This window comes from Hylobates moloch, unplaced genomic scaffold (assembly GCF_009828535.3).
Source record: "Hylobates moloch isolate HMO894 unplaced genomic scaffold, HMol_V3 SCAFFOLD_2, whole genome shotgun sequence".
Lineage (NCBI taxonomy): Eukaryota > Metazoa > Chordata > Mammalia > Primates > Hylobatidae > Hylobates > Hylobates moloch.
In genome coordinates this window covers 173251544-173277309 of record NW_026652277.1, presented here as the reverse complement: position 1 = coordinate 173277309, position 25766 = coordinate 173251544, and the positions used below count along the sequence as shown (strand labels likewise).

The 25766-nt window shown below is 35.8% G+C and overlaps 1 protein-coding gene across 8 annotated transcripts in view; it reads left to right on the top strand.

Annotated features, from left to right (window-relative positions):
• The window catches only part of PDE10A (phosphodiesterase 10A), a 659574-nt gene that overhangs the window by 568631 nt on the left and 65177 nt on the right, over window positions 1-25766 (top strand). For all 8 annotated transcript variants that reach the window (XM_032162216.2, XM_032162223.2, XM_032162202.2 and 5 more), the window contains 4 exons: window positions 4166-4308; window positions 6651-6743; window positions 9246-9432; window positions 25593-25735. In XM_032162216.2, coding sequence (XP_032018107.1) covers window positions 4166-4308; window positions 6651-6743; window positions 9246-9432; window positions 25593-25735 — 566 coding nt within the window. The remainder of the gene's footprint in view (window positions 1-4165; window positions 4309-6650; window positions 6744-9245; window positions 9433-25592; window positions 25736-25766) is intronic.

Sequence of the window (25766 nt, the reverse complement as noted above, 5' to 3'; positions counted from 1 at the left end):
AAATATTTTTATATATTTCATGTTTCTTAAATTAATTTTTCTTGATGATGCCTGTAATTTCTTAGATATCATTTACTAACAAGTGTTACAGTTTCAGTATAGTTTTAATGATTTCTTTGCTCCTCACTTTTTCTTGAACCCCGAGTCTTCCCATGTGTCCTTGAATTTATTTATCTATTCCTTCATTTTTGCTTGAGCCCATCTCCTTTTCTAAAATAGTTCAAAGATAGTACATTTCTGAGTACTTTACCCTTCTTAAATATCTTTATTTTCCTTTATGCTAGTTTGACTTGGTAAATACATTTAAGCTTAAAGTGAGTTTTCCTTAGAAATTTGAAGACACATTTTAACTGAATTTAAAATCTACCGTTGCTATAAAGAGTGTTGTTCCACTTATAGGTAAACGTGTGCATATGTGTGTATGCGTATGTGTGTGACCTTCTGATGCTTGGACTTTATAAATATTATCAAAATGTGTCTAGATGTTTTTTTTTTTTTTTGAGATGGAGTCTTTCTCTGTCCCCCAGGCTGGAGTGCAGTGGCGCAATCTCGGCTCACTGCAAGCTCCGCCTCCCGGGTTCACGCCATTCTCCTGCCTCAGCCTCCCAAGTAGCTGGGACTACAGGCGCCCGCCACCACGCCCGGCTAATTTTTTTGTATTTTTAGTAGAGACGGGGTTTCACCGTGTTAGCCAGGATGGTCTCGATCTCCTGACCTCGTGATCCGCCTGCCTCGGCCTCCCAAAGTGCTGGGATTACAGGCTTGAGCCACCGCGCCCGGCCATGTCTAGATATTTTTAACTCCTTTTCAGCATCTGAGGGTCATTTCAAAGTTAAACCTTAATATTTGGGGGGAGTGAAAAGGTAAACATATGTTTAGAAATGCTCATCTTAAAACAGAAGCCTCTTGTTCTTTTTTTAGATAGGGTCTGGCTTTGTCACCCTGGCTGGAGTGCAGTGGCACGATCTCCGCTCACTGCAACCTCTGTCTCCCTGGCTCAAGCCATCCTCCTACCTCAGCCTTCCAAAAGTAGCTGGGACAACAGACACATGCCATCATGCACAGCTAATTTTTGTATTTTTAGTAGAGACAGGGTTTTGCCATGTTGCCCAGGCTGGTCTCGAACTCCTGAGCTCAAGCAATCCAAGGGTCTTGGCCTCCCAAAGTGCTGGGATTACAGCGTGAGCCCCTGCACCCGGCCACAGAAGCCCTCTTACTGCCTATAATTGTCAGTGGATTTTTTTGACATATGAAATAACATTATCCTCAAACAATAAAAACTTTTCTCTCTTCAAATATGTATACCTCACATCTTTTTCTTGCCTACTAGCATGCTAATCATTGTGATAACATACCTTTGTCTTGTTCTTTAATATCTTAAGGCAGCGATTCTGTTATTTTACCGTTCGGTATAATATGGACTGTTGTTTTGAGGAAAACGTTATTACGTTTTCTATATATTCTTTTATTCCATTTTACTAAAGTTTTTATCATTAATGATTGCTGAATGGCATCACATGTTTTTGTTTTTGAGACGGGGTCTTGCTCTGTCACCCAGGCTGGAATACAGTGGTGCAGTCATGGCTCACTGCAGCCTTTGCCTCCTGGGCTTATGAAATCCTCCCACCTCAGCCTCCTGAGTAGCTGGGACTTCAGATGGATGCTGCCATGCCCGACTAATTTTTATATTTTTTGTAGAGAAGGGGTTCTGCCATGTTGCCCAGGCTAGTCTCAAACTCCTGGGCTCAAGAGATCGGCCCACCTCAGTGTCTCCAAGTGCCGGGATTACAGGCATGAGCCATTGCACCTAGGCTCATCATATGCTTTTTGACAACCATGACGATAATCTTGCAGATTTTTCTCCTTTGTCTTATTGCTATTATGGATTATGGTAATAGACTTTATGCTACTGGACAGTTCAGAATAAACTCTTTTTAATATTGTCATATTTGTTTAATTATTGCTAAATTTGATTTGGTTGAATTTTTATTTATAACTTTTCTTCTGTTTCAAAAGTAAATCTGTCTATGATTTTCTTTTTTATAGTTTCTTTGTCAGTTCTCAGTATCAGTGACACAGCATATATTGTAAAAACAACTGGAAAAAAATTGTTCTTTTCTGAATGTAGATCAGTATAAATTGTACGGGAATTTGTTGAAGATTTTTAAAGAACTCATATTCAAAGCCATTTGAGGCTGGTGCCTTTTTTGGTAATATTTTTTGATAGTTTTTGAATTATCTTTATGATTCTGGTTGGATTTGTATTTCTCAACACTTTCTAAGCTTATTTTATTTTCTGAAACTTTGTCCATTTGATCGAGATTTTAAACAAATATTAACGTATTTATGCCAAAATATTTATTAAGCAACTGACATTACCTCAAACACTACAGATACAAATTTCACTGAGTATAATTTAATGTTTAATAATGCAGGATCATTCTTGTTACTTAATAATTTAAAATCTCATGGGTTTGTGAATTAGATGAGTGATTCTTCTGTATTTGCCAACGGCTCAGCCCCATCACTCTCGCCCAGGCTTTATGTCATTCATTTTTCCTCAAATATTTATTGAGAGTTTTGGGTTATGGAGATCTTGTATGTTGTAAGCCAGGGGTTGGTTGGCAAACTTTTTGTTTTGTAAAGGGCCGGATAGTAAATTGTTACGCTTTGTGGGCCATACTCTCTTGCAGCAACTCAACTCTGCTGTTGTAGCAGCCATAAAAGGTACAGAAATGAATGCACGTGGCTGTGTCCCAATAAAAATGTTATTTACATTAACAGGCAGGGGGCAGGGTTTGGACCACAAAATTTAGCTGGTCCTAACAGCCTTGTTCTGGGCATTTGGAATACTGTGGGCAAAGAGAAGTGGTTTCTGCTGTTTATATAGCTCACAGGCTAAGGGAGGTGAGAAGTAGCCCAGAGGTCCTGATACCAGGCAGTATACTCAGTCCCTGCGTAGTGGGCATGGCCAGTATTTGTTGGGTGTATAAATACAGTTCTATAGTAGCAGTGAGCACAAACGTGTAATAGTGTAATAGGATGAAGACAGTTACCTAACTTAGACTTATTTTTATCAAATCTATACATTTTATATGAGATGCTATATTTTCCCCTGGCTGCAAGGTTCCTCTTGCAGAGACTTGGCTGTTTTACTCTAAGGATGAATTCTTTTTCTCCGAGGAATAATTTCATGGCTATGATCTGGATAGTTGAAGTTACCAGAATTCTCAATAGAGGTAAATACTGTATTAATGATGCAGCTGTAGCCCCAACCCACTCAGGACAGTAGGATATGTTAGGCATTGAAGAAATATTTGTTGAAGGAAATGGAAGAACAAATGAGTGATGAAATGAATTCATGGTTTCCATTTAGAAATGGAAAAAGCATACTTGTTATAAAAGCATGGGCCATGGGAACAGCGAGTATCAGTTCAAATACTGTTACCATTTACTATTCATGTAATAATGGGACAAGTTACTTCTCAGTGCCTCAATTTTCCTAATATGTAAAATGGGAAAAAATTTTCCTGAGTTAATATTGTTATCGTAAGGAGCAGGCAAATCAATTCATATAAATGTGCCTGGCACATAGTAAACACTTAATCTGTACAAATTTTTATTAGACAGTACATCACATAAAATTCAGCTACTGCAAATATGAAAGCCATGTATCTCCTTAGAGGTTATATTTCATAGTTTTTACAACTGCTGCATGACAGACATCAACCAATCAGAATGAGTGCTGGTCGTAGTGCTGACAGAGGCTCAGATCCAGGCACCAGGGAAGGCCTGAGAAGTTCTGGAAGGCATCCATTCTTGGATGGCAGAAGGGCACTGGGAAGATAGGCCAGCAGCTGCTTACCAACTAAAATAGAAGTGTCAGTTGGTATCAGAATACACGACTGATATGCTTCCCCCCAGCATGGCAGTATGGATGCATATCCGCTGTGTATTCTGTTGGGATCTGTTAGTATTAGCATGTAACAGTGACTTTTATATCATATATATATAATATTTATATACTGGTATATTTATGTACTTATAATGCTAATACCAACCAATTATAGGACAGCTGAAATTAATACTTATTTTATGATAAAGTTTACCTGCAAGTTCTTTGAATTTCTCATTGTCTTACTCTTATTTTGTCATTTGTCTTTAGATATATGCAAAAAACCTGGTGAATGCCGATCGTTGTGCACTTTTCCAGGTAGACCATAAGAACAAGGAGTTATATTCAGACCTTTTTGATATTGGAGAGGAAAAGGAAGGAAAACCTGTCTTCAAGAAGACCAAAGAGATAAGGTACAGCTAGAAGTAGAATGTCCTGTCCTCTTATGGTAGATGTGCAGGCGTTCTGTTACCCATCTTTCTGTGCCTATTCACAGGTATGCTGACAATACTTGTCATACTGTGATATCATTCCCACCAGGACCCGCCTCCTGAAGGTAGTACTTCTGGGAATGACATTGCAGTCAGTGCCAGAGAAACCGCGCCTAGGAAGCTTTAGCGTCACTCCTGGAAATGCCGTCTTCCGGAGGCGGTCCTTTTGGAAATCATGTTGGAAAAACTTTCTAGTGCTCCCAGGTAGGTAAAGGTACACTCCACCTGGAATCTGCAGGTTTTCCCATGTCCAAGAGAAAAGGTGTGCTTTTCCAATTCGGCCCCTATGTCTTCCCAACCTGTGGCCTGTCTCACAGTCCAGACGGTAGTAGAAATTGATCTGGTATATTTGATGACTTAAATACACTCTGTGACTGACCAGTTGTTTTAATCAATCATATAGCACACTTGTGTTGCATCTTGAAACTAAAGTCTTTGTTTTTTTAAGTGGCAACCATTGTCACTTAAATGAACAGAATGGAGTTGATTTTGTTGGTGGAGGCATGGGGGCTTGCTCATACCGCACCTGGAAACCGACAGAAGGAGCACTCTGACAAAACGTTTAAGAATCAACTTAACATTCAGAAGCGGAGAAAATAATTTTAGACATTTGCGTTTCTTTTGCTTTATGTGTCTTGTTGAACTCATCTTCTGTATAACACCATAAAGTTGTCTGGTAATAACAACATTCTGGTGAAACACTGTGTCTTCTTAATTAAGGATTGCTGTTGATTTGGGCAGTCTATCATACAAGGAGACTAGTGTCCAGGAAACTCAAAGTGTGCCTCACCATGGGGCCCCACCACTGTCTGCCTCTCAGCGCTTCCTGTATATTCCATATTCCTTAACTCTGATTTATAGGCACTGTATTGGTACTTGGGCTTTAAAACTTTTTTGTCTGTTTGTTGTTGGTTTTTGTTGTTGTTGTTGTTAGATCTCAGTATAGCATCTGGATATAGTCACTTAGATAAGTCATTTCTCTTGCTGAAGATTTGAGTGTTTCCTAACACTACTGGTATTGATTTAATTTTGAAAATAACAACTTTAAAGCCTGTGTTTATAAGCATAAGAAAAACAGAGTGTGATTTACTGTAAATCTCAGATGACTGGTTAGTGGCAGCCATTTATGTAAGGGCGGCTTCTTAATTATGGCTTCCACTGACCATACATAGCAAACCACAGAGAACATGAACAAAAGTTATAGTTCAGACTGCTCTCAGACCAACGCAAACAAGCATAAATCATCAAATGGATTCTGATACCCTTTGCTTATGGCAATCTAATTCATTATGTTTATGTTGTTCAAAGCACAAGAAAACCAGGAAAAAGACAACCATGAGTTTTATACAGTGTTTGGTTCACTCTTTGGTGTTTTAAGTAGATTCTCTTTTGTGTGAACTATCTTTTGAGTTTTTCTGATAGTCCTCTAGCTTTATTTCAATAATGGTGATTTCCTATAATGTTGACTGTGTAATAATATGGAAATTATTTTTGAACTATGTAAAATGTAGATATTGTGATTTGTGGACATCTTTCTTAATTAAGGAAGTTTTGAAATGAGTGCATGTGTGATGATAGTATAGTAATGAGAAAAATACAAGTATGAAAATATTTTTACAAAGGAAAAATACTGATATTAGATATAAAAAATAGACAATCCTTGTATTTTGATTATTTTAAAATTTAACAAATTAGGTAAAAATACTAGAAGTTGTACATTGTGTTATTTCTATATAGTGCTTGAGTTGCAAACACCATAAAATTCAGTTCTGTATAATATCTCAAGCTCACACATAACCTGTGAGTTGGGTTATATGTGTGGTATAAAGCACAATGGTATAGACCAGCATTCCAGTTTTCCTTGTGCCACTGACATTTTATGAATGTTGGCAAATTACTGAACCCATATAGGCCTTCGTTCACACCTCATTCAGAATCCACTAAAAAAATTTACGTTGAAGCATCTTGTAAATTATAAGGTACTTCGCAAATAGAAGGGATTATTATTGTTCAGAGCAGGAGGATGCTAGTTGATTGATCTCAATTTGTGAGTTAATATTTTAAGGTTCTCAGGTTATTACTGTGTAATGTTTTTCTGCTTTATTTTACATATTTTATGGGGTGATTTAGAATATGTAAATGTAAAATTAATACATGCATTTAAGTAAAACAATGCTTTCAATATTATTAACAATGGAATATTTTTGAATTATTCTACAGCATCCATATTTTAATTAGCATGTCGTTCTCTTTTACATATGCAGATTTTCAATTGAGAAAGGAATTGCTGGCCAAGTTGCAAGAACAGGGGAAGTCCTGAACATTCCAGATGCCTATGCAGACCCACGCTTTAACAGGTAAGAAATAGCCCACATCGACACTCCATTGATTTCTTCTGTGATGTTCCACTCAGCTGAAACCTCTTCCATGGAGCCTGAGTTCTCCGTGTCCCAATTCAGTTGTTTCTTCCTTAGTTTTCTTCTTTGAACCAACTCTGCTATCAAGTCAATATATTCAGATATTTATAAAATGTTGGATTCTAATCCACTAATGTATAATGATATCTAGATACAGGAGTTTAGAATGTTATAAAAACAACTGATAGGCAGAAGTTTTAATTTGTAGAGCTACTGTGGGATTTTTTTTTCCATTATACTACATGGTTTTGTAATGAACATATTCTCCATCAAAGCATATGCTCAAAGGCTGCAACACAGTAAGAAATTTGCATGCTTTTGAGATGAGTAGGTCTAGCTTTGAAGCACGGTTCTGTCATTTATTAGCTCTCAACTGACCTAGCATAAGTTACTTAATCTCTCTGAGCCTCAGTTTCCTCATCTTTAAGATGGGTGTGATAATGCCAATTTTGTTACTGTTGTTTTAAGATCACAGATAATATTCATAAAAGGTCTGGAAAATTTACCTGACCCAAAGTAACTAAATAAGTTGCATCTTTTATTGGGTATTATTAGAGATGGATATTAGGATGGCTTATAAAGATTTTTTGTTTTGTTTTGACTTTCTTTGGAGAGTTGCAAACCCAATTATGTAATTTGATTTTAATAAACCTCTAGAAATGGAAAGTCTCAGGATTGGTGCTGTGACTGTTAGAGAGTAATATTTACAGTAGTTTGACAGCAGTGTTTAGTTAATTCCAACTCGTGGTTTACTTTAAGAGACAAGTAACATAAGCAATAGGAAGTTTATGCAGTTATTTGATCAATTGATGTCAAATATACACAACTCATATAAAAACATAGCAATATTCTAGTAATATATACTGTCAATAAATTAAAGGTACACTGAAAGTTTATTTTTTTCCAGAAGTCCAAACTCATCATTTAGTACTTAAAAATTAAATATACTTTCTTATCCTTATGTCAAATCTTTATGTAAAAATGTATGAGTCAGACTATTAAGAAAATGAAAATGCAAGCACCAGGTTAGGAGAAAATATTTGTAAAACATGTATCTGACAAAATACTTATATCTAATACATAAAAACTCTTTCAACATAGCAATGAGAAGATAACCCAATTTAATACAAAGGGCAGATGATTTTAGCAGACAGTCCACAAAAGGAGATATACAACTGATCACTAAACACATGAAAAATGCTCGAAGTGAGGGGAATATAAATGTAATTGACATGAGACTTCACTGAAGACCAGCTTGAATGGCTGTGACTTTAAAACATTGGCATTAGCAAAGATTGGCCAGGATGTGAAGAAATGAGTACCCTCATACATTGTTGGTGGGAATATAAAGTGGTACAACCGCTTGGGAAAACAGGTTTGCAGTTTCTTGAAAAGTTAAACATAACACTTACTGTGCAGTCCACTAATCAGCTCCACTTCTAGATACTACTACAAGCAAAATGAAAACATATGGTGCTGCAAGGACTTGTATGCAAATCTTCAAAGCAGCATTATTTATAATTGCCCAAACTGGCTATTAAAAATAATATTGTCCATTAATTGGGAATGAATGAACAAAATACGATATGTCCATTCAATAGAGGTATAACTCAGCAATAAAAAAGACTTAACCACTAAGACATGCAACAACATGGATGAGTCTCAAAAACCTTTATGCTAAATGAGAGAAGCCAGGCGCTGAAGACTCTCATGTAACTACCTCCCGTTAGCTATGTCGCTGTTTCTATGCAACTTAGTCCTGTTTTCCAAAGACATTTCCTCACAGTAGGAGTTAGCAAACCTTTTCTATTAAGGATCAGATGGTGAGTATATTTGCATTTATAAGCACTAATGTCCTTGTCACAAGTCCACAGCTCAGCCTTGTGGGGTGATGGCAGAATCAGACAATATGTGAATGAATGGTGTGGCTGTGTTCCAATACAACTTTACTTACAAACAGGAGAGGGCTGATTTGGCCCCTGGGTGCAGTTTGCTGACCACTGCTCTAAGTTTTTAAAGTGGAAACTCTGCAAGTTGGTTTAGCAAGTTACATCTCTCATAAACATGATCAACTTCAAAGGATTATGTTATTTTACCAAATTTAATTGTATTTCTCCTCTGAATCCACGTTTTTTTGTCTGTTAGTAATGCTGGATACTTTAAATGATGAGCTGAAAGCCTCTTAGAGATTATCCTAGAAAACTCACTTGGAGACAAAAGAACCAACGGATTAGAATATTTTTGGAAAGGTTTTAATAAAACTCTGTGGAATGTTACTGTCCCTGAATGTAGAAGCTAAAAGTGCCATTACAGTCATATGTAATAGAAGCATATGTAAATTGCAAAGATTGAGGGGAGATTTATGATCGACTGTGTCCTGTATTTCTTCTGCCTTTTTCTTTTGTTGTTGTTGTTGTTATTTTCGGTTCTGTCACCCCACAGAGAAGTAGACTTGTACACAGGCTACACCACGCGGAACATCCTGTGCATGCCCATCGTCAGCCGAGGCAGCGTGATAGGTGTGGTGCAGATGGTCAACAAAATCAGTGGCAGTGCCTTCTCTAAAACAGATGAAAACAACTTCAAAATGTTTGCCGTCTTTTGTGCTTTAGCCTTACACTGTGCTAATGTAAGTACCATTTATTAAATACCATTTTTTACTACTCAATATTAATTTGGAACCTTTTTCATAAAGCAGCTTAAGGGTTTTTTTTTTTTCATTTATATTTCCTTTACAAACCAGGAAAAGTAAGTGATTCTTGATTGTCCATGTTTTAGAAAATGTCATAAAATGCCCTGGAAGGAAAAATAACAGTCTCCTAGTAGTTAGTGTTTATTTCAAGGTGGGAATTTGTTAAGAAGAAAAATGAAGTTACTGTAAATGTAAAATGTGCAGGCATCAGTCTTATATTTAATGGTATCTACTGAAATGAAGAAAGAAAATGCTACCTAAACCTTGACTGTTTGTCAAATGCATTCGAGATCCTTACACAAAAGTATAGTCGTAGCTCATGTTTTGACACCCACCAGGAAAGTTCTGTTTGTGACAAAAAATGAGGCACCAGGTTGTCCATGTCAGATGCATTCTAGGTGTTAACTCAGTCTTCATGAAAGTTGTACCATGTTCACTGAAGGGTAAAATGAAGTTCAATGTGGATTCTCAAGTCTCACTTTAAAAATAGTGGAATTTATTGTCTGTCTTTTACATTGTTATATTTTAGATGAATGGAACATTGAGTATTCTGTAAACTCTAGTAATCCTTTAATGATATTACTAGAATTCTGAGGTTAGGGAAAATTTTGGTATGGTGATCTTTTCATAGAGTTAAATCAACATACATTCAGTTGCCCCCTTAATCAATTAGAGAAACTGCTTTTTTGGGAGTAGGACTGGATTTCATAGGAGTAACCGTGTAACTCATAGGAACAGTGGAGAATACCTAGGAGTATTAACCTTCTGCACTTGAAAGGTCCCGTCTGCAGGTTTCTCCACGGGAACTTCCCCCCACTTTCTCACTGACTTCTTTAGAAGAGAGTACCTAGGAGAATACCTAGGGACAAACACTGGGAAAACTTACCTTCTGGTGACTGAGGGTAACCGTTTTTAATTCAGTTTGTGCTATTTTGTGAGCGTACCCGTCCTCTTTCCTCACGCATTCCTGGTTCCCTTTTGGGGGACAGTTACTGTTACATAGCTCCTCAGAAATAAACTAGGAATGCTGTCAAACACTTTTGCTTCAAACATTTTTAGTATCTGTGTGTCTCTCATAAATAATGTTGACAGCTTATGCTTGTCTCATTTAGTTTAAAAGTCACAAAGATTGTAATTTCTAGTTTATTCGGAATATTGACTGTTTTATCATTTTTGAATGTAGCCAATGGAATTTAAGTACTATAGAAGCTTGATACATATTATAATATATTAAAAAACACAATAGCAAGATCTTAGGATGAGAAAATTTGGCATTATGTTTACTCTCTGAATATGTATTTGTTATCCAACAAAAGTTGAATATATTTTATGCTTTATTTTATTAATTATCCTAAGATAATTTCTATTTATAAGATAATACATGGGTATGTCTAAAACATGGATAATAAGTGTTAAAATTCATTTTGGATTGTGGCGGTATTATGTATTATTACATACGTGATCAAATCAACTATTATAACATCTTGATAAATGTCAAAAAATAAAAAACAAAAATATTGAAAACTTTTTTCTTAGATACCTATGTCTTAAAACAACAATAGTTAATATAACTGTTCATGAATTTTTCTTATTGTTAAATGAAACTAGATTTAGCATAATTGTTTATACTTTTCATTTTGAAATAATTTCAGACAAAAGCAAAAGTTGCAAAAATAAAGTTCCCTGTATACCTTTATCCATATTCCCCAAATGTTAATATATTTGCCATTTTTGCTTTGATACTTTCTTTGTCTCTCTCTCTCTCTCTGTCACATAGATACTATCTTTCTCCAGTCTATATGAGAGTATGTTTCAGATGTAATGTCTCATAACTCCTAAATGATTCAGTTTGTATTTTCTCTAAAAACAAGGACTTTATCTTATTTTTTCACTGCGTAATTTAAAAATCAAGAAAATAACATTGGTACTGTATTAGCTTGCTAGGGCCACTGTAATAAACATCACAGTCTGGGTGGCTTAAACAACAGGAAATTATTTTCTCACAGTTTTGGAGGCTGGAAGTCCAAGATCAAGGTGTGTTTCTCCTGAAGCCTCTTTCCTTGGTTTGCAGATGGCTGCCTTCTGCCTGTGTCCTCACATGGTTTCTGCTGTCTCTGTATACATGCCTGTGTCCTAGACTTCTTATGAAGACACTCGTCATATTAGATTAGGACCCACACTTTAAATCTCCTCTTACCATACTTACCTCTTTAAAGGCCCTATCTCTAAATACAGCCGCATTCTAAGGTACTGGGGGTTAGGCTTTAATACATGAATTTTAAGGGGGCCACAGTCTAACCCATCACAAGTACTGCACTGTTATCTCATCCGCAGACCTCTTTAGTCTCCTTTCGTCTGGAACTATTCTTTAGTGTTGTCTCTCATGACCTGGGTATTTTTAAAGCATATACATCTGTTGTTTTTTAGGATATTTCTTAATTTGGATTTGTCTGGTGTTTCCTCATGATTATATGAAGGTCTTCTTTGTGACAATGAGTTCACGTGCGGGTGTGTCCTCAGTGCATCCTGTTAGCAGGCATGTGCTTCATCACTGAGCCTGTATAACCTTCTGCACTTTGAAGGTCATGTCTGCAGGTTTCTCCACGGGAACTTCCCCTCACTTTCTCACTGACTTCTTTACAAGAGAGTTTATACGTAAATCTCTACGTCCATTAATTCTCTCTCTCTCTTTCTCTCTCTGCAATACCTAACCTCCGGTCTAATACCACAGAATGCCCTCTAGCCATCTCATTTTCATCTTCGGAACTTTTTTGTTACAGTGAGAAATGTGGCTCTCACTATTCAGCATCAATCTTACTGCAACTTGTCCCTCTTATTTTTTAAGGAAGCTGTAAGAATTGCTTCCATTAATAAAGTTTTATTATCACAATTTCTCTTAATTCTACCTGAGCTAAGATGCCAAAAAGTACTGATAATTCTGACACCAAAAATTATTTTAATGAGCTATCAGTTGAGAATTTACTGAAGTTTACTTTTAATATTTTAGGAAAGTTTCAGAAAACCTTATTAGCCCTCATTAATACCAGTATTTTATATTGCTCCTTTGTATTACAGCAATTTGATAACAGGGCTGTTTCAAAATGGGATGTGGGAAAAAGTCATTTTTAGTAAGAACATGTATGAAAGTTAAGAATATGGAAATTGATTATCTTAAAATTTATTCATTTGTCCATGTATCCCTTGAAATATTGTTGTGTACTTTCAAGAATACGTAAATTAAGAACTAGACTAGCAGGTGCAAATGCTTTTCTAAGTCACTAATTGTGGTATCATAATACCTGGGTTTAATCATATTTAAACCACACAGAGAACAAAAATAAACGTCCGAAAAGTTGTGAATAAGTTACTAGGCATTCCATTTTTACATTGATTATTTATTTAAATTATTTAGGGTAAAATTTTTGTAAAATAACTAGTATTAGTTGATACTGGAAATGACTATAATTTTTCTAAACACTTCGGACCCCATCACAACAATGCTTTTCTCCAACAATGACAAGTACTATATGCAGCAGCAGTTCTGTCAAGTAGTCGCCCTCACTGGACCAAAGCTGGTTACCTTTTCTTTCTGAGATGGAGTTTCACTGTTTGTCACCCAGGCTATAATGCAATTGCGTGATCTTGGCTCACTGCAACTCCGCCTCCCGGGTTTAAGCAATTCTCCTGCCTCAGGCTCCCGAGTAGCTGGGATTACAGGCATGCGTTACCATGCCTGGCTAATTTTTGTATTTTTAGTAGAGATGGGGTTTCACCACATTGGCCAGGCTATTCTTGAACTCCTGACCTCAGGTGATCCGCCTGCCCAGGCCTCCCAAAGTGCTAGGATTACAAGCATGAGCCACCTCACCCAGCCAAAGCTGATTACCTTTAAGGTATACATTGAAAATATATGCAGTGCAGCTGCAAGCTCTCTGTGGAATTTATTACCTTTTTTTTTTTTTTTTTTTTTTTTGAGACGGAGTCTCGCCCTGTCGCCCAAACTGGAGTGCAGTGGCGCCATCTCGGCTTGCTGCAAGCTGCGCCTCCCGGGTTCACGCCATTCTCCTGCCTCAGCCTCCCGACTAGCTGGGACTACAGGCACCCACCACTACACCTGGCTCATTTTTTGTATTTTTAGTAGAGATGGGGTTTTGCCGTGTTAGCCAGAATGGTCTCGATCTCCTGACGTTGTGATCCGCCTGCCTCGGCCTCCCAAAGTGCTGGGATTACAAGCGTGAGCCACCACGCCTGGCCTCAGTTTTCAACTGCAGTATATTTTTGTCCTTACTAAAGCTTATAAAAATTATATTATTTTTGAAGTGCTTTCAACTCAAAAAGAAGAGATTTGAGTCCACAGCTTCATAATGATTCCTTCTTCCCTCTTCTCCCTGGCCTTCCAGTCTGATGAAGACTGGTGGCTGGGTTTATTTCAAAACTTTGTTCCAATTCAGAAAGACCAGTTCTCATGTCTTCTTTAAAATGGTATTTTTTGCCTTGTTGAAGAAAGCATCCATCTAAATAAAAAAATAAAAGAAAATAGCTCCAAATTTATGCTAGTTTCAATAAGATAGCATCTAGTTTTTTTATAGTGGGATCCCTAGAACCTTACCCACTTGAAAAGGTTGATGCCACAAACTACTGCTAATGACCAAGACCCGAATTCTGGTCACCACTCTGGCACTGAGATGCTTGAGGTTGTTCTTGAGCAATTTCGCTTTGCTGTTTTGAGCATTTTTTTCCCAAGCATCATATGAAAATTAGGAAAAGCACCTTGTATTATGCGTTGTCCCAAACAATCACATCTGTGGGTTCCCTGCCTTTTCCTGAATGTTCTACTTTCTAGAGAACGTACATTAGTAATGATCAAGATCATAAATATCAAAAATCTTTGTGCAGAATGAAGTGCTTTTTAATTGTTGACTATTACTGTCATTTTAATTATGTTAATCTTGGGGAATTCAAATATTTCTGCTCTTGAACAAATTATGATGTCCCTAATAGAAGCGTGTTTTGTACATGAAAATTCTTGTTTCTAATACTGAACACGATAATGTAACGACATATTTTATTGTGGTCTTGTTTGATTAAGAGCCTATCTAAGAAGCAGGGCACATAGGCCATATTAACGCTTATTATGTCTTTATTTTTCTTTATTTCATCTTTAGAAATATTTGAATACATTCCTTTTATTGAATTAAAGGGGAATGTCTCTGATTGGCAACAACTCTCTTTCATTTATTGAGCTAACGTACTTGGAAGTACTATCAACAGAAAACATCTTTTAAATCCAAGTCAATTAATTTACTCATTTATACTGTGATTTTAAAGAAACCATTTAATGTGCCTCAGAAAACCTAACAGGACAGTAATATCAGTTACATCTGTTGCCTAGAAAAATAAATCTTTTAAAACAGATTAGCTCTGTTTTGGATGGAAAGACATTTAACATGAAAGGGGCATGAACAAAATTTGCTATTAAAATGAAATTAGTTGGTTAGGGACAAAATGAATAAGTGGTTGAACCTTTATTCATTCCAGAATTCAACCACCAAGTATTGCATATCTTTTTTATACCAGATGGTGGATATAAAGATGACTATGATAAGAACAACTCTTATTTGATATAAGGCTTTATTGTGTGACAGGCATTGTTCTAGACACTTTACATACGAAATCTCTTTTTGTATGTTCTCCCAACAATCTCATGAGTGTGGTTATTATTATCTCCACGTTTTGTAAGAAAAAAAATGGATGTATAGAATTTAAATAATTTCCCCAAGGGCATGTAGCAAGTACGTGATAGAGCCAGGGTTTGAATGCATGCAGACTGGTCCCCGTGCTCACTAAGTGTACTGTCTTCTCTCTGACATTGTTCTTCCCTAAGGTCGCCTACAGGGAGGACAATTATTACGAAGTGTTTTTACATTTTATATATAAAATATGGATTAGGGTGCATTAGGGTTCTCCAGAGAAACAGAACCAACAGGATACATATATAGGTGAATAGATACATGAGCGAGGGCTTAGGAGGGAAATTGGTTCATATGATTATGGAAGCTAAAAAGTCCCCCAATAGGCTATCTGCAAGCTGGAGAACCAGGAAAGCCAGTAACATAGCTCAGTCCAAGTCTGAAAGCCTCACAACCAGGGAAGCCGATGGTGTAACCCTGAGTCAGAGGCCAAAGGCTTGAGAAGCTGGGGTGCAGCTGGTGCAAGTTAAACTGCAAAGGCCAGAGATCCTGGAGATCTGATGTTCAAGGACAGGGTAGGTGTCCCAGCTTTAGAACAGAGAGACACTTTGCCTTCCCTTTGCCTTTCTGTTCTGTCTGAGTCCTCAGCCAGTTGCATGGTGCCCTACTGCACTGGATAAGGGCAGATCTTCCCTACTCAGTGCACTGATTCCAGTGCCAGTCTCCCAGAAATACCCTCACTGAAACACCCAGACATCATGCTCTACCTGCTATCCCAGCATCCTCTAACCCAGTCAAGTTGACACTTAGAATTAACCATCACAGACGGTAAGGTTAATTTTGTTCAGAAATGAGGGGGAAAAGTTCAGGAAAAAAAAAAAAAAAACAGAACTTCATAGATAAAGTAATATAGATGGTAGAGCAAAGATAGGATTAATCAAAGAGTTTAGAATCGATTAACACCAACTTTAACACTTAGGACAAACTTCCAAGGAGAATTATGTAAATTAAATGTGTAATTATAGATGATGAACTATTGCCTTAAGAGTAGTGTATATTCCCAAGAAAAAGTTTTCTAAGAAATATCAAAAATACATCTTATACCAATGCATTGAGTCACAAAGTTATCTCCTAAAATTCAACTATCTCCTGTTAGTGGTGACATGATCACACAGAAACACACACACACACACACACATACCCTTTTCCCTCATCTTGAATTTGAATACTCTTAGATACTAATGAATAACAATTCTTAAACTGAATTTTTGGGGTTACATGAAAATAAAAGTTTAATACTTCTCCAAGTCTACAAGTTTATAGATAACTAATTTCAGCTGAGTTCAGTCTTCTTTTTTTCTTCTTTTGGTTATAAGGTTATAAAATTTATAACTGACATGGACATTTATTCATTCCACACATAAGCATTAATCACTCCTAGATGCTAGGTACAGATTAAGAATTAATGGACCCTACATCCTAGGTGGTTTCATGTCCCATGTTTATATATTTGAAATATTCTTTGGCACTGAATACAGGACAATTTTCCAGTTTTATTTGACCTTAAAGGTATCATTTCCAAAAACACCAGCTCTGCAGTAGATGCAGCTCTCTTTCAGCTATGACACTAGGCCCTCCACCCTTCCAAATCATTCTTTCCCTACTTTTTGAGTTCTCAAGGTGTGTGTAGTAGGATTCAAAACTTAAAATCAAGCAGACATGCATTTTACAACCTGATCTATTACTTTCCAACATTCTGACCTTGGGGAAGTCAGCTTATGTTCTTGAGCCTTAGTTCCCTCAACAGATAAACGGAAACAATACTGATTCCCCAGGATTATTGTTAGGGCAAAATGAGATATGTGAATAAATTCTTAGAACAGTGCGTAGTCCATATGAATAAACTCTTAGAACAGTGCATCGTCCATAGCAGACATTCAGTGTTGCATCCTTTGTTTTCACATTAGTCATTATATTTTATCAATTATCATTGCAGCCAGTTTTACAAAATTTCAGTTCATTGTTAAATATATAGCTGGTTTGTTGTTTCCACAGGCTAAGTTGCTTTTCATTAAAATTTGATTTGCTTCATTTATTTACTGGAAAATAGCAAGGAAGAGCCTGTAGAGGTACCTTTTATGTCTGCCCTAAGAAGGAACTTCTAAGCTTACAGAGGAAGAGAGAAGTCAGTATTCCTACCTTAGGACACCAGTTGTTTTCCATACACTGAGGTGCATTTGGGGCACACAGCTGGAGAGTCATTTTTCCAGTGCCCCTACTTTCTCCTGAATTCAGCTGTCTCTTATTTCACAGGAACATAATACACACAAATATTTTTTTAACATTTGTTCCCAGTGCTTTCAAATCCACTGAAACACGTTAAAGAAAACTATTGTCACCTTTGCAATCCTCAGCATGAAAGAACTCTCTATGGTGCCATAGACAGTAGGTGCTTGGGCCTGTCTTTAAGAAAGTGTTTTAAATACTTCCACCCACAATTAGGTCAAAGATATAACTCTACCAAGAAAGAAACAGAAATAAATCTTTGTAGTTTTTGTTTTGTTTTGTTTTTGCATTTTGGTACTGTGGTTTCCATAAACTAGAATAGTTGTGCAAGCATGGTAAGTCACATACCAAATGCTGTATTTTTGCAGCAGTGTATTTTAAATCTCTCAATAAGTGTTTTTCATTAGCTCAATCCGTAAAGGATACTAATATCTATTGATCTTTCTATTCTTAGATTTTTTTTTGTGCCATCGTTTACTTGTTTACCTACCCAAATTTGTCTCAGATTAGCTCCCTTGTGAGAGACCCTCATGCTCAGATATATGTAATGTTTTCCATATGTCCCAGGCTTTCAGTGATCTGGGTCCACGTTTTTGTTTCTGTTAAGTTTTTGGCTTGAAATTCCTGCAATATGTTAGGATAAATTTGGAAACTACAACTACATATGTTCAGGCTTGATTTCCATATTCTTAATGGATGGAGACTATTTATTTTCTACTCATAGCCCCAAGTAGAGACAAGGCTTCTTTTTTGCTTATGGAATTCTCAGTTCAGCTCCTCTTCTCATGCAGCCACAGGGAAGTCTTATCCTGCATGGACCTTCCCTTCACATCCGGGAGCCTCAAGCCACACCCTGTGATGGGTCTGTTATTTCTTTAGTCTGCTGCAGCACTGCTCTATGCTATGAAATAAACAGCACAGCATTTCCTTTTTATTGATTTATAATAGTTGTACATATTTTGGGAGTATGTAGAATAGTTTGATACCTGTGACTGTGTTAATCATATCAGTGTTACAGAGGTATCTGTCACCTCAGATATTTATATTTTGTTTTGAGACCATTATGAATCTTCTAGCTATTTTGAAATACACAATAAATTATTGTTAAGTGTAATTTTCCTAGTGTACTATCAAACAATAGAACATATTCCTTTTATCCAACTGTATTTTTGTACCCCTTAACCAACATTATACACAATGGAACATTATTCAGCCGTAAAAAGGAATGAAATCATGTAACTTGCAGCAGCATGGATGAAACTGAAGGTCATTAGGTTAAATAAAATTATCCAGGCACAAAAAGGCAAATATCACATGTCTGACTCACTTACGGGAGCTAAAAAAGTGGATCTCATGGCAGTGTAGAGTAGAAGGGTAGTAACAGGTATCTTATTCAGTGTTCCCCATATGTATGTGGAGTACGTATTTGATTTTAGGACTTGCTTAGAGAATCAATTTAATTTGACTAATGATATTATTTAATGCTATTGACAAACATATATAAAATATGTAGTTTAATAAGTATTTTGTCAATTCAATTTTAAATGTAAATTAAATAGGGGAAAAGAGTGCACAATTTATAATGGTAGGACAATTATTATATCTCAAGCGTTCACAAAGTTAAACTACTTGTATCTTAAAGAATACCAGGTGGTGTGCAGTAAATGTTTAACAGCAACCTCCCTAAAAACAGAATGGTCCTGATTTGTGTGTTTCCCTGTTTCTCTGGTGTACATTCCCTCAATATGGACAATTTCAAGCTACCCATGTGCCATAGTGAATGCAGAGTTGGGAAGAAATGTGCATAATTGGCTCTTGCAAGCCAGTTCAGTGCACCACTGCCACAACAGAAAAGTAGACTCTCTTCTTATCACCAAAATCAAACAAAAGAGCCAAATGGTGTGGCAACACAGTGCTGATATCCATCTAAGATATCAGCTTCACAGTCACTGGCCAGTGCTTGTTCTTAGCCTTTCCCAGTGTTATTCCATTGAACTTTACATTGTTGTCTAAGTACTACAGTGTCCTTAGTCTACAGATGAGATCCTTGGGAACAGAGAATTAAGTGATTAGCCTAAATGTATACAATTAGTAAATGATGGACAAGAGATTTGTTCCAAGTAGATGATTCTAGAGTTTAGATTTCTAAGAGTTGCCTGACCCTGAAGTGACTCTAGGTTTACTATGAACATTAATTACAAATATTAGGGTGTCTCATAGACACAGTCACTTCTAAGTGTAATGAGGGTGATTGTGTAAATAGGCCCCAAGAACAACATTCTGAATAATCACTAATTAAATATTTTTGTATGCCAGTTGAGTAGGAATGCCATTTTATAAAATGCGAATGAATGTATTTTTAATGTATGGTAGATATGCTCTTACAGTCCTGTTTCCAGGTTGTCTTTATTGTTTTGTTTTTTTAGCACATACATCTTTTCAATATCCTCGTGCCGAAGACTGATAGGCCATCAAAATATATTTCAGTTTTAGACAAACAGCAGTTTTTTCTGCTAGAATTCTCTTCTACTTGGGCAGTGACTCCAAGATTATTTACGCAGTGTTATAGGCAAATAATTTATGCAAAATGCACTTAGAAAGACAACATAGTTTTCTACCTTCAGTAATTTGCATGAATATGATAAAATCATCTACTAATAATCCTAGATTATATTATTTTCTACTATTCATATTAAAGGTCATTTAGAAAATGGGAAGTAAACATAAAATTTTCTAAAACTAATTATTTTGTGCTGTGATTTTAATTTTATCTTGTAATTAGTGTTATTTACCTACACGGATTACAAATATAAAAATAAATGACTAAAAATTTTAATTTAAATTTTTACGTATTTTCAATATATTGATATCAAAAATTATAAAAATAATAGAAATAAAATTTATTCTAATTTTAGGTCATAAACATATAAAATGACAACAAAAGGAATCTTATAGTTTTGTGAGACCTACATGAAATAATGCATACAAAACACTTAGCATACTGCCTGGCATAAGCGCTCAATAGGGTGAATGACTAGAGTAGCAGTTAGTTTACTGCCTAGTATAGTTACTCTTAACTAACATCTTTACCATAGAATTGCACTGAATTACAGGTAATACCAATTTACAGTAAATACTGAGTAAATCCTGTGGATTGTTCACTTCCCTAGCAGAATCTACGCTATTATCTCTAAAGTGGAAAGCAAGTGACATTCCATTAACATATATGAGGAAAATGTGAGAACTTGGGTCTTGATATGTTTTTGGGTAAATAATATTAAAGAATATTTTTGTTGATTGTTAATACATGGATGGGGCTTTCAGAAAGTTCATGCACTAGAAGGTCATGTCTTGTCCAGGAAACAGTCTCCTCTCACAGAGTGGGCCTTGTGCAGCTAGGAAAAGGTGACAGCAGTGTCCAGCCTACGCTTCTAAACCTTTCTCAACTTTACTAAGGAGGATTATTTAATCAATTGGAAAAAAAATCACAGTTATGAAGATGATTTCAAAATGTTCATGCGTTTTCGTTTGTGCTACCCACAGATTTGCCGTTTGCAGCAAAATACTTGGTACAGTTGTTCATTTAATAAATTAGGTATACATGCTTCTTTCATAAAAAGACAAAGATTCCAAATTTGCTAACTTCTTCTAATGACAAATGAAAGTATTTAGATGATACATTCAGAGAAATAACATTTAATCTGAACCCTCAAGTTTCCAGTGACATTAACACTGAATGAAAAAATAATTGCTTTCCAAAGAAATTCATGCTATGAAGAGAACACTTTGAAAACAGATCTTTGCCAGCATTTTCATTGTCATGTGACTTTTTTGCTGAAATTTATATGTCATGTATACAAATTGTGACATCTATACCCTCAAAAAGACAGAGCAGAAACTTTTAAAATAGTTTCACTGAGGTTTATTGATACACAATAACGTACAACTGTTTAAAGTATACAACTTAGTATACACACATACCCATTAAACCGTCGACATAATCAAGATAATAAATATAGCCTTAGTAATCCCTTCCTTTTGACCCTTCTCATCTTCAGGTGACCATTGATTTGCTTTCTGTCACTATAAATTACTTTGCATTTTCTAGAATTATTTTGTATAAAGGGAATTATATAATCTGTATTATTTGGCTTTTTTCACTTAACATAATTTTGTGATTCATTAGTGGTGTTGTGTATGTAAACAGTTAATTCCTCTTTATTACTTAGTAGTAGTTTATTGTATGGACATACCATAACTAATTTATTTACTTGTTGATAGATATTTGAGTGATTTCCAGTTTTTGGCTATTACACTAAAGCTACAGCAAACAGGTTGGGCACAAGCCTTTAAGTGGCCATAGACTTTCATCTCACTTGGGTAAAGATTTATGTGTGCAGTGGTGGGTAACGTGGGAGGGGTCTGTAACTGTTTAAGAGACTGTCAAACTGTTTACCAAAGTGATTGTACTCTTTTACATTCCGTAAATCACGGTATGTGTTCCAGTTCTTCTGTATTTGTCATCTGTACACCATCTTTGGTGAAGTGTCTTCTCAAATCTTTTGTCCATCTTTTGTTTGTGGTGGTTTGTTTTCTTATTGATTTTCAGTAGCTCTTTATATATTCTGGATACAAGTCATTTTCATTTATCAGATAGATTATTTGTAAATATTTGCTCCCAGTCTTTGGCCTGTCTTTTCATTCTCTTAATGGCTTCTTTCTAAGAGCAAAAGTTTTAAACTCTGAAGAAGTCCAGTTGATCAGTTTATCCTTTTATTATGATGTTTAACATTGTATTGAAGAAATACTTGCCTAACCTAAGGTCATTAAGACATTTCTCCTCTGTTTTTTTTTTCTAGAAGTTTTATAGTTTTAGGTTCTATAGTTAAGTCTATATTCCTTTTGAGTAAATATTTGTATATGGTACAAGGTAAGGGTCAAAGTTTTTATTTATTTATTTATGTATTGCTCTTAGATATTTGGTTGTTGCAACACCACTTGCTGAATCCATTATCCTTTCTTTACGGCCTCGCCTTTGCAGACTTGCTGAAAATCAGCTGTGTGTGTGGTCCTTTTTCTGTATTTAGTTCCACTGATCTGTTTGTGCCCCTTGATGCCACTACCACACTGCTTTAGTTACTATAACTTTATCATAAGTATTGGATTTAGGCAGTATAATTTCTTCAACTTCATTCTTTGTTTTCAGAGTTATTTTGGCTATTCTAGGTCCTTTGAATTGACATATTAATTATAGAATCAGCTTTTAATTTCCTATAGAAAAGCCTACTGGGATTTCGATTGGGTTGATATATGAGTAGTTCAGTTCAAAGGGTGGTGTGAAATCTCTAACTATAATTGTGGATTTTTCTATTTGTCTGGTTTTTTTGCAGTTCTGTCATTGTTTGCTTCATGTATACCAAAACTATCTTATTAGGTAGTGTAATACTTAGGGTCGTTATATCCTTGTGATGACCTGACCCTTTTGTTATCTGAAATGATTTTCTTTATTCCTAGTAATAATCTTTGTTCTGAAATCAACCTTGCCTGTTATTATTAATAAAGTTGTAACTTTCTTTTGACTGGTATTAAATAGGATATCTTTTCCATCATTTTAATTTTACTCTATGTCTTTATAGTTCAGGTAGAATTCTTGTAAGCAGTGTATAGTTGGCCGATACTTTTTTTATTCAATCTGACAGTCTTTGACTTCTAATCATGATGTTGAGACCATTCACATTTTATGTTTAGGTGTAAATCCACCATCTTGCCATTTGTTTTCTGTGTGTTTAATCTGTTCTTTATTCCCCCTTTCCTTCTCTCTACCTTTAAAATTGAATTTTAATGATTTTGTTTTATGAAGCAGGTTTTAACTGATACAAATCTTCTCCACAAAGAGTTTTCATTGATTTTGAACCCATTTTGATAATATATGAAAACGTGGCTGATTAGTTTGCAGGGTCAACTGATTGACATAAAAATGGAAATGCATTTGAATTTCAACCAACATATTAGTAGTTAGGAAACAAATATAAGTGTAATGTTTAAGAATAGCCAATACAACCTTTTTTTTTTTTTGAGAGAGAGAGAGAGAGAGAGAGAGAGTGTCTTGCTGTATCGCCCAGGCTGAAGTGTAGTAGTGCAATCTCAGCTCACTGAAACCTCCACCTCTTGCCTCCCTGGTTCAAATGATTCTCATGCCTCAGCCTCCCCAGTAGCTAGGATTACAGGTGTGTGCCACCGTGCCTGGCTAATTTTTTTGTGTTTTTAGTAGAGACAGGGTTTCGCCATGTTGGCCAGGCTAGTCTTGCTGCCTGCCTCTGCCTCCCAAAGTGCTGGGATTACAGGCATTAGCCACAGCCAATACAACCTTTATTCCATTTGGATCGACATACTTCTTAAGGAATACTTTTCTCAAATAGTATAACTGAAAATCTAAATACTGAAATAAATTAAAGTGAACCATCCCTGAAATCATCTCCAGAAGTATTAAAGAAAGCATTTGATGATTAATAACATTTAAATATAGTACTTTCATTTAAAAATATGTAATTTTTAGTAAGAACAAAGACTTATTTTAGTAAATAAAATATTTAAAAATATACCCACTTAATTTTAATGTTTTTGATTTCTATGTATATAGATAATACATGAACACAGTTTGTGTGCACACAATTACTGTGTATTCATTCATTGGGTTTGTATTGCCACAATTTGTTTACTGATAAGGTTTTCACAATCAAACATTTTAGTAATGTGTGGACCAAGAGGACTTTGAGATCACCAAGAAGGAAGCTAAATATTTTTAAATTATGAAATAAAGTATCTTTACTCTTGACCCATTTAGCTTCATTCTTTTTTTTTTTTTTTTTTTTTGAGATGGAGTTTCACTGTTGTTGCCCAGGCTAGAGTGCAATGGCGCCATCTTCGCTCACTGCAATCGCCACCTCCCATGTTCAAGCGATTCTCCTGTCTCAGCCTCCCAAGTAGCTGAGATACAGGCGTGCACCCAGCTGATTTTTCTATTTTTTAGTAGACACAGGCTTTTGCCATGTTGGCCAGGCTGGTCTTGAACTCCTAACCTCAGATGATCCACCTACCTGGGTGTCCAAAAGTGCTGGGATTACAAGGGTGCGCGACCTTGCCCAGCCTTCATTTACATTTTTATGTAGACTGGATAGTCTTACCTATAGATGGTGAACTATCCTGTAGAAAATGTTATTTTAAAAATGCAAAATGTTACAAAAGCTACTCTAGCTTGTCACCACGTTTTCAGTATTAATTTACTTTAGACGGTTCCTAATCTCACCTATTTAATAATTCACAAGTATAAGTACTGACCCATTCCTTTGTCTCCACTGCATGTTTTTGTTTCATCTCACATATTAATTTATAATTATTTGTAAAACATTTGCACACAGATACAGATACACAAGATTTCAACTTGATAGGATGGCAAAATGTACCTATCCATTTTCGATTAATGTAATTACCAATTTATATGCTCACTCTATAAACACAGTCTATGACTGACGAATGCAAACCTGTGATACTCATTTGAATTCATTGCTGGAACACCAATAACACCCCAAATTCAGTCCTGTTAAGAATGGTAAAAATATACAGTCAAGACTAAAAACCAGAGAAGGAAATGATGATAAAACCTTCCCAAGGAAGTTGAATTTGATGTACAGGTGAAATGCAGTAATTAAAGTTTTTGTTGTAACAGATTGAGAAATACCTTAGACCTTACGATGATCTTTAAAAGTACTAATATTCATTTTCTCATAATAAAATGAATGTGTTTAATTTTTATTTAAAAATGCGGAAATACAGAGCATTTTAAAGAAGACAAATGCCAAGTAATCTCATTACCCAGAGATAATGTCTGATAAAAACTTTCAAAGCAGAGATATCATTTTTTAAAAAAATCATTTCTTTTGAATCTGCAAAGTCATGTGTGCACATCCCAGTGTATACGGAAATATGGATAATAATAAATCCACTTTGGTTTTAATTCTCATTCTGATTCTTTAATACCAAATTCTGAACTTCAGTGACAAAACAGTTTAAACATTCTTTTAATTTGGGTTTTTTTTTTTTTTTTTTTGATTTGCCTTCTAGATGTATCATAGAATTCGCCACTCAGAGTGCATTTACCGGGTAACAATGGAAAAGCTGTCCTACCATAGCATTTGTACTGCAGAAGAGTGGCAAGGCCTCATGCAATTCACCCTTCCCGTGCGTCTCTGCAAAGAAATTGAATTGTAAGTATGTTGCTCTGTCAGTTTCTTCAGG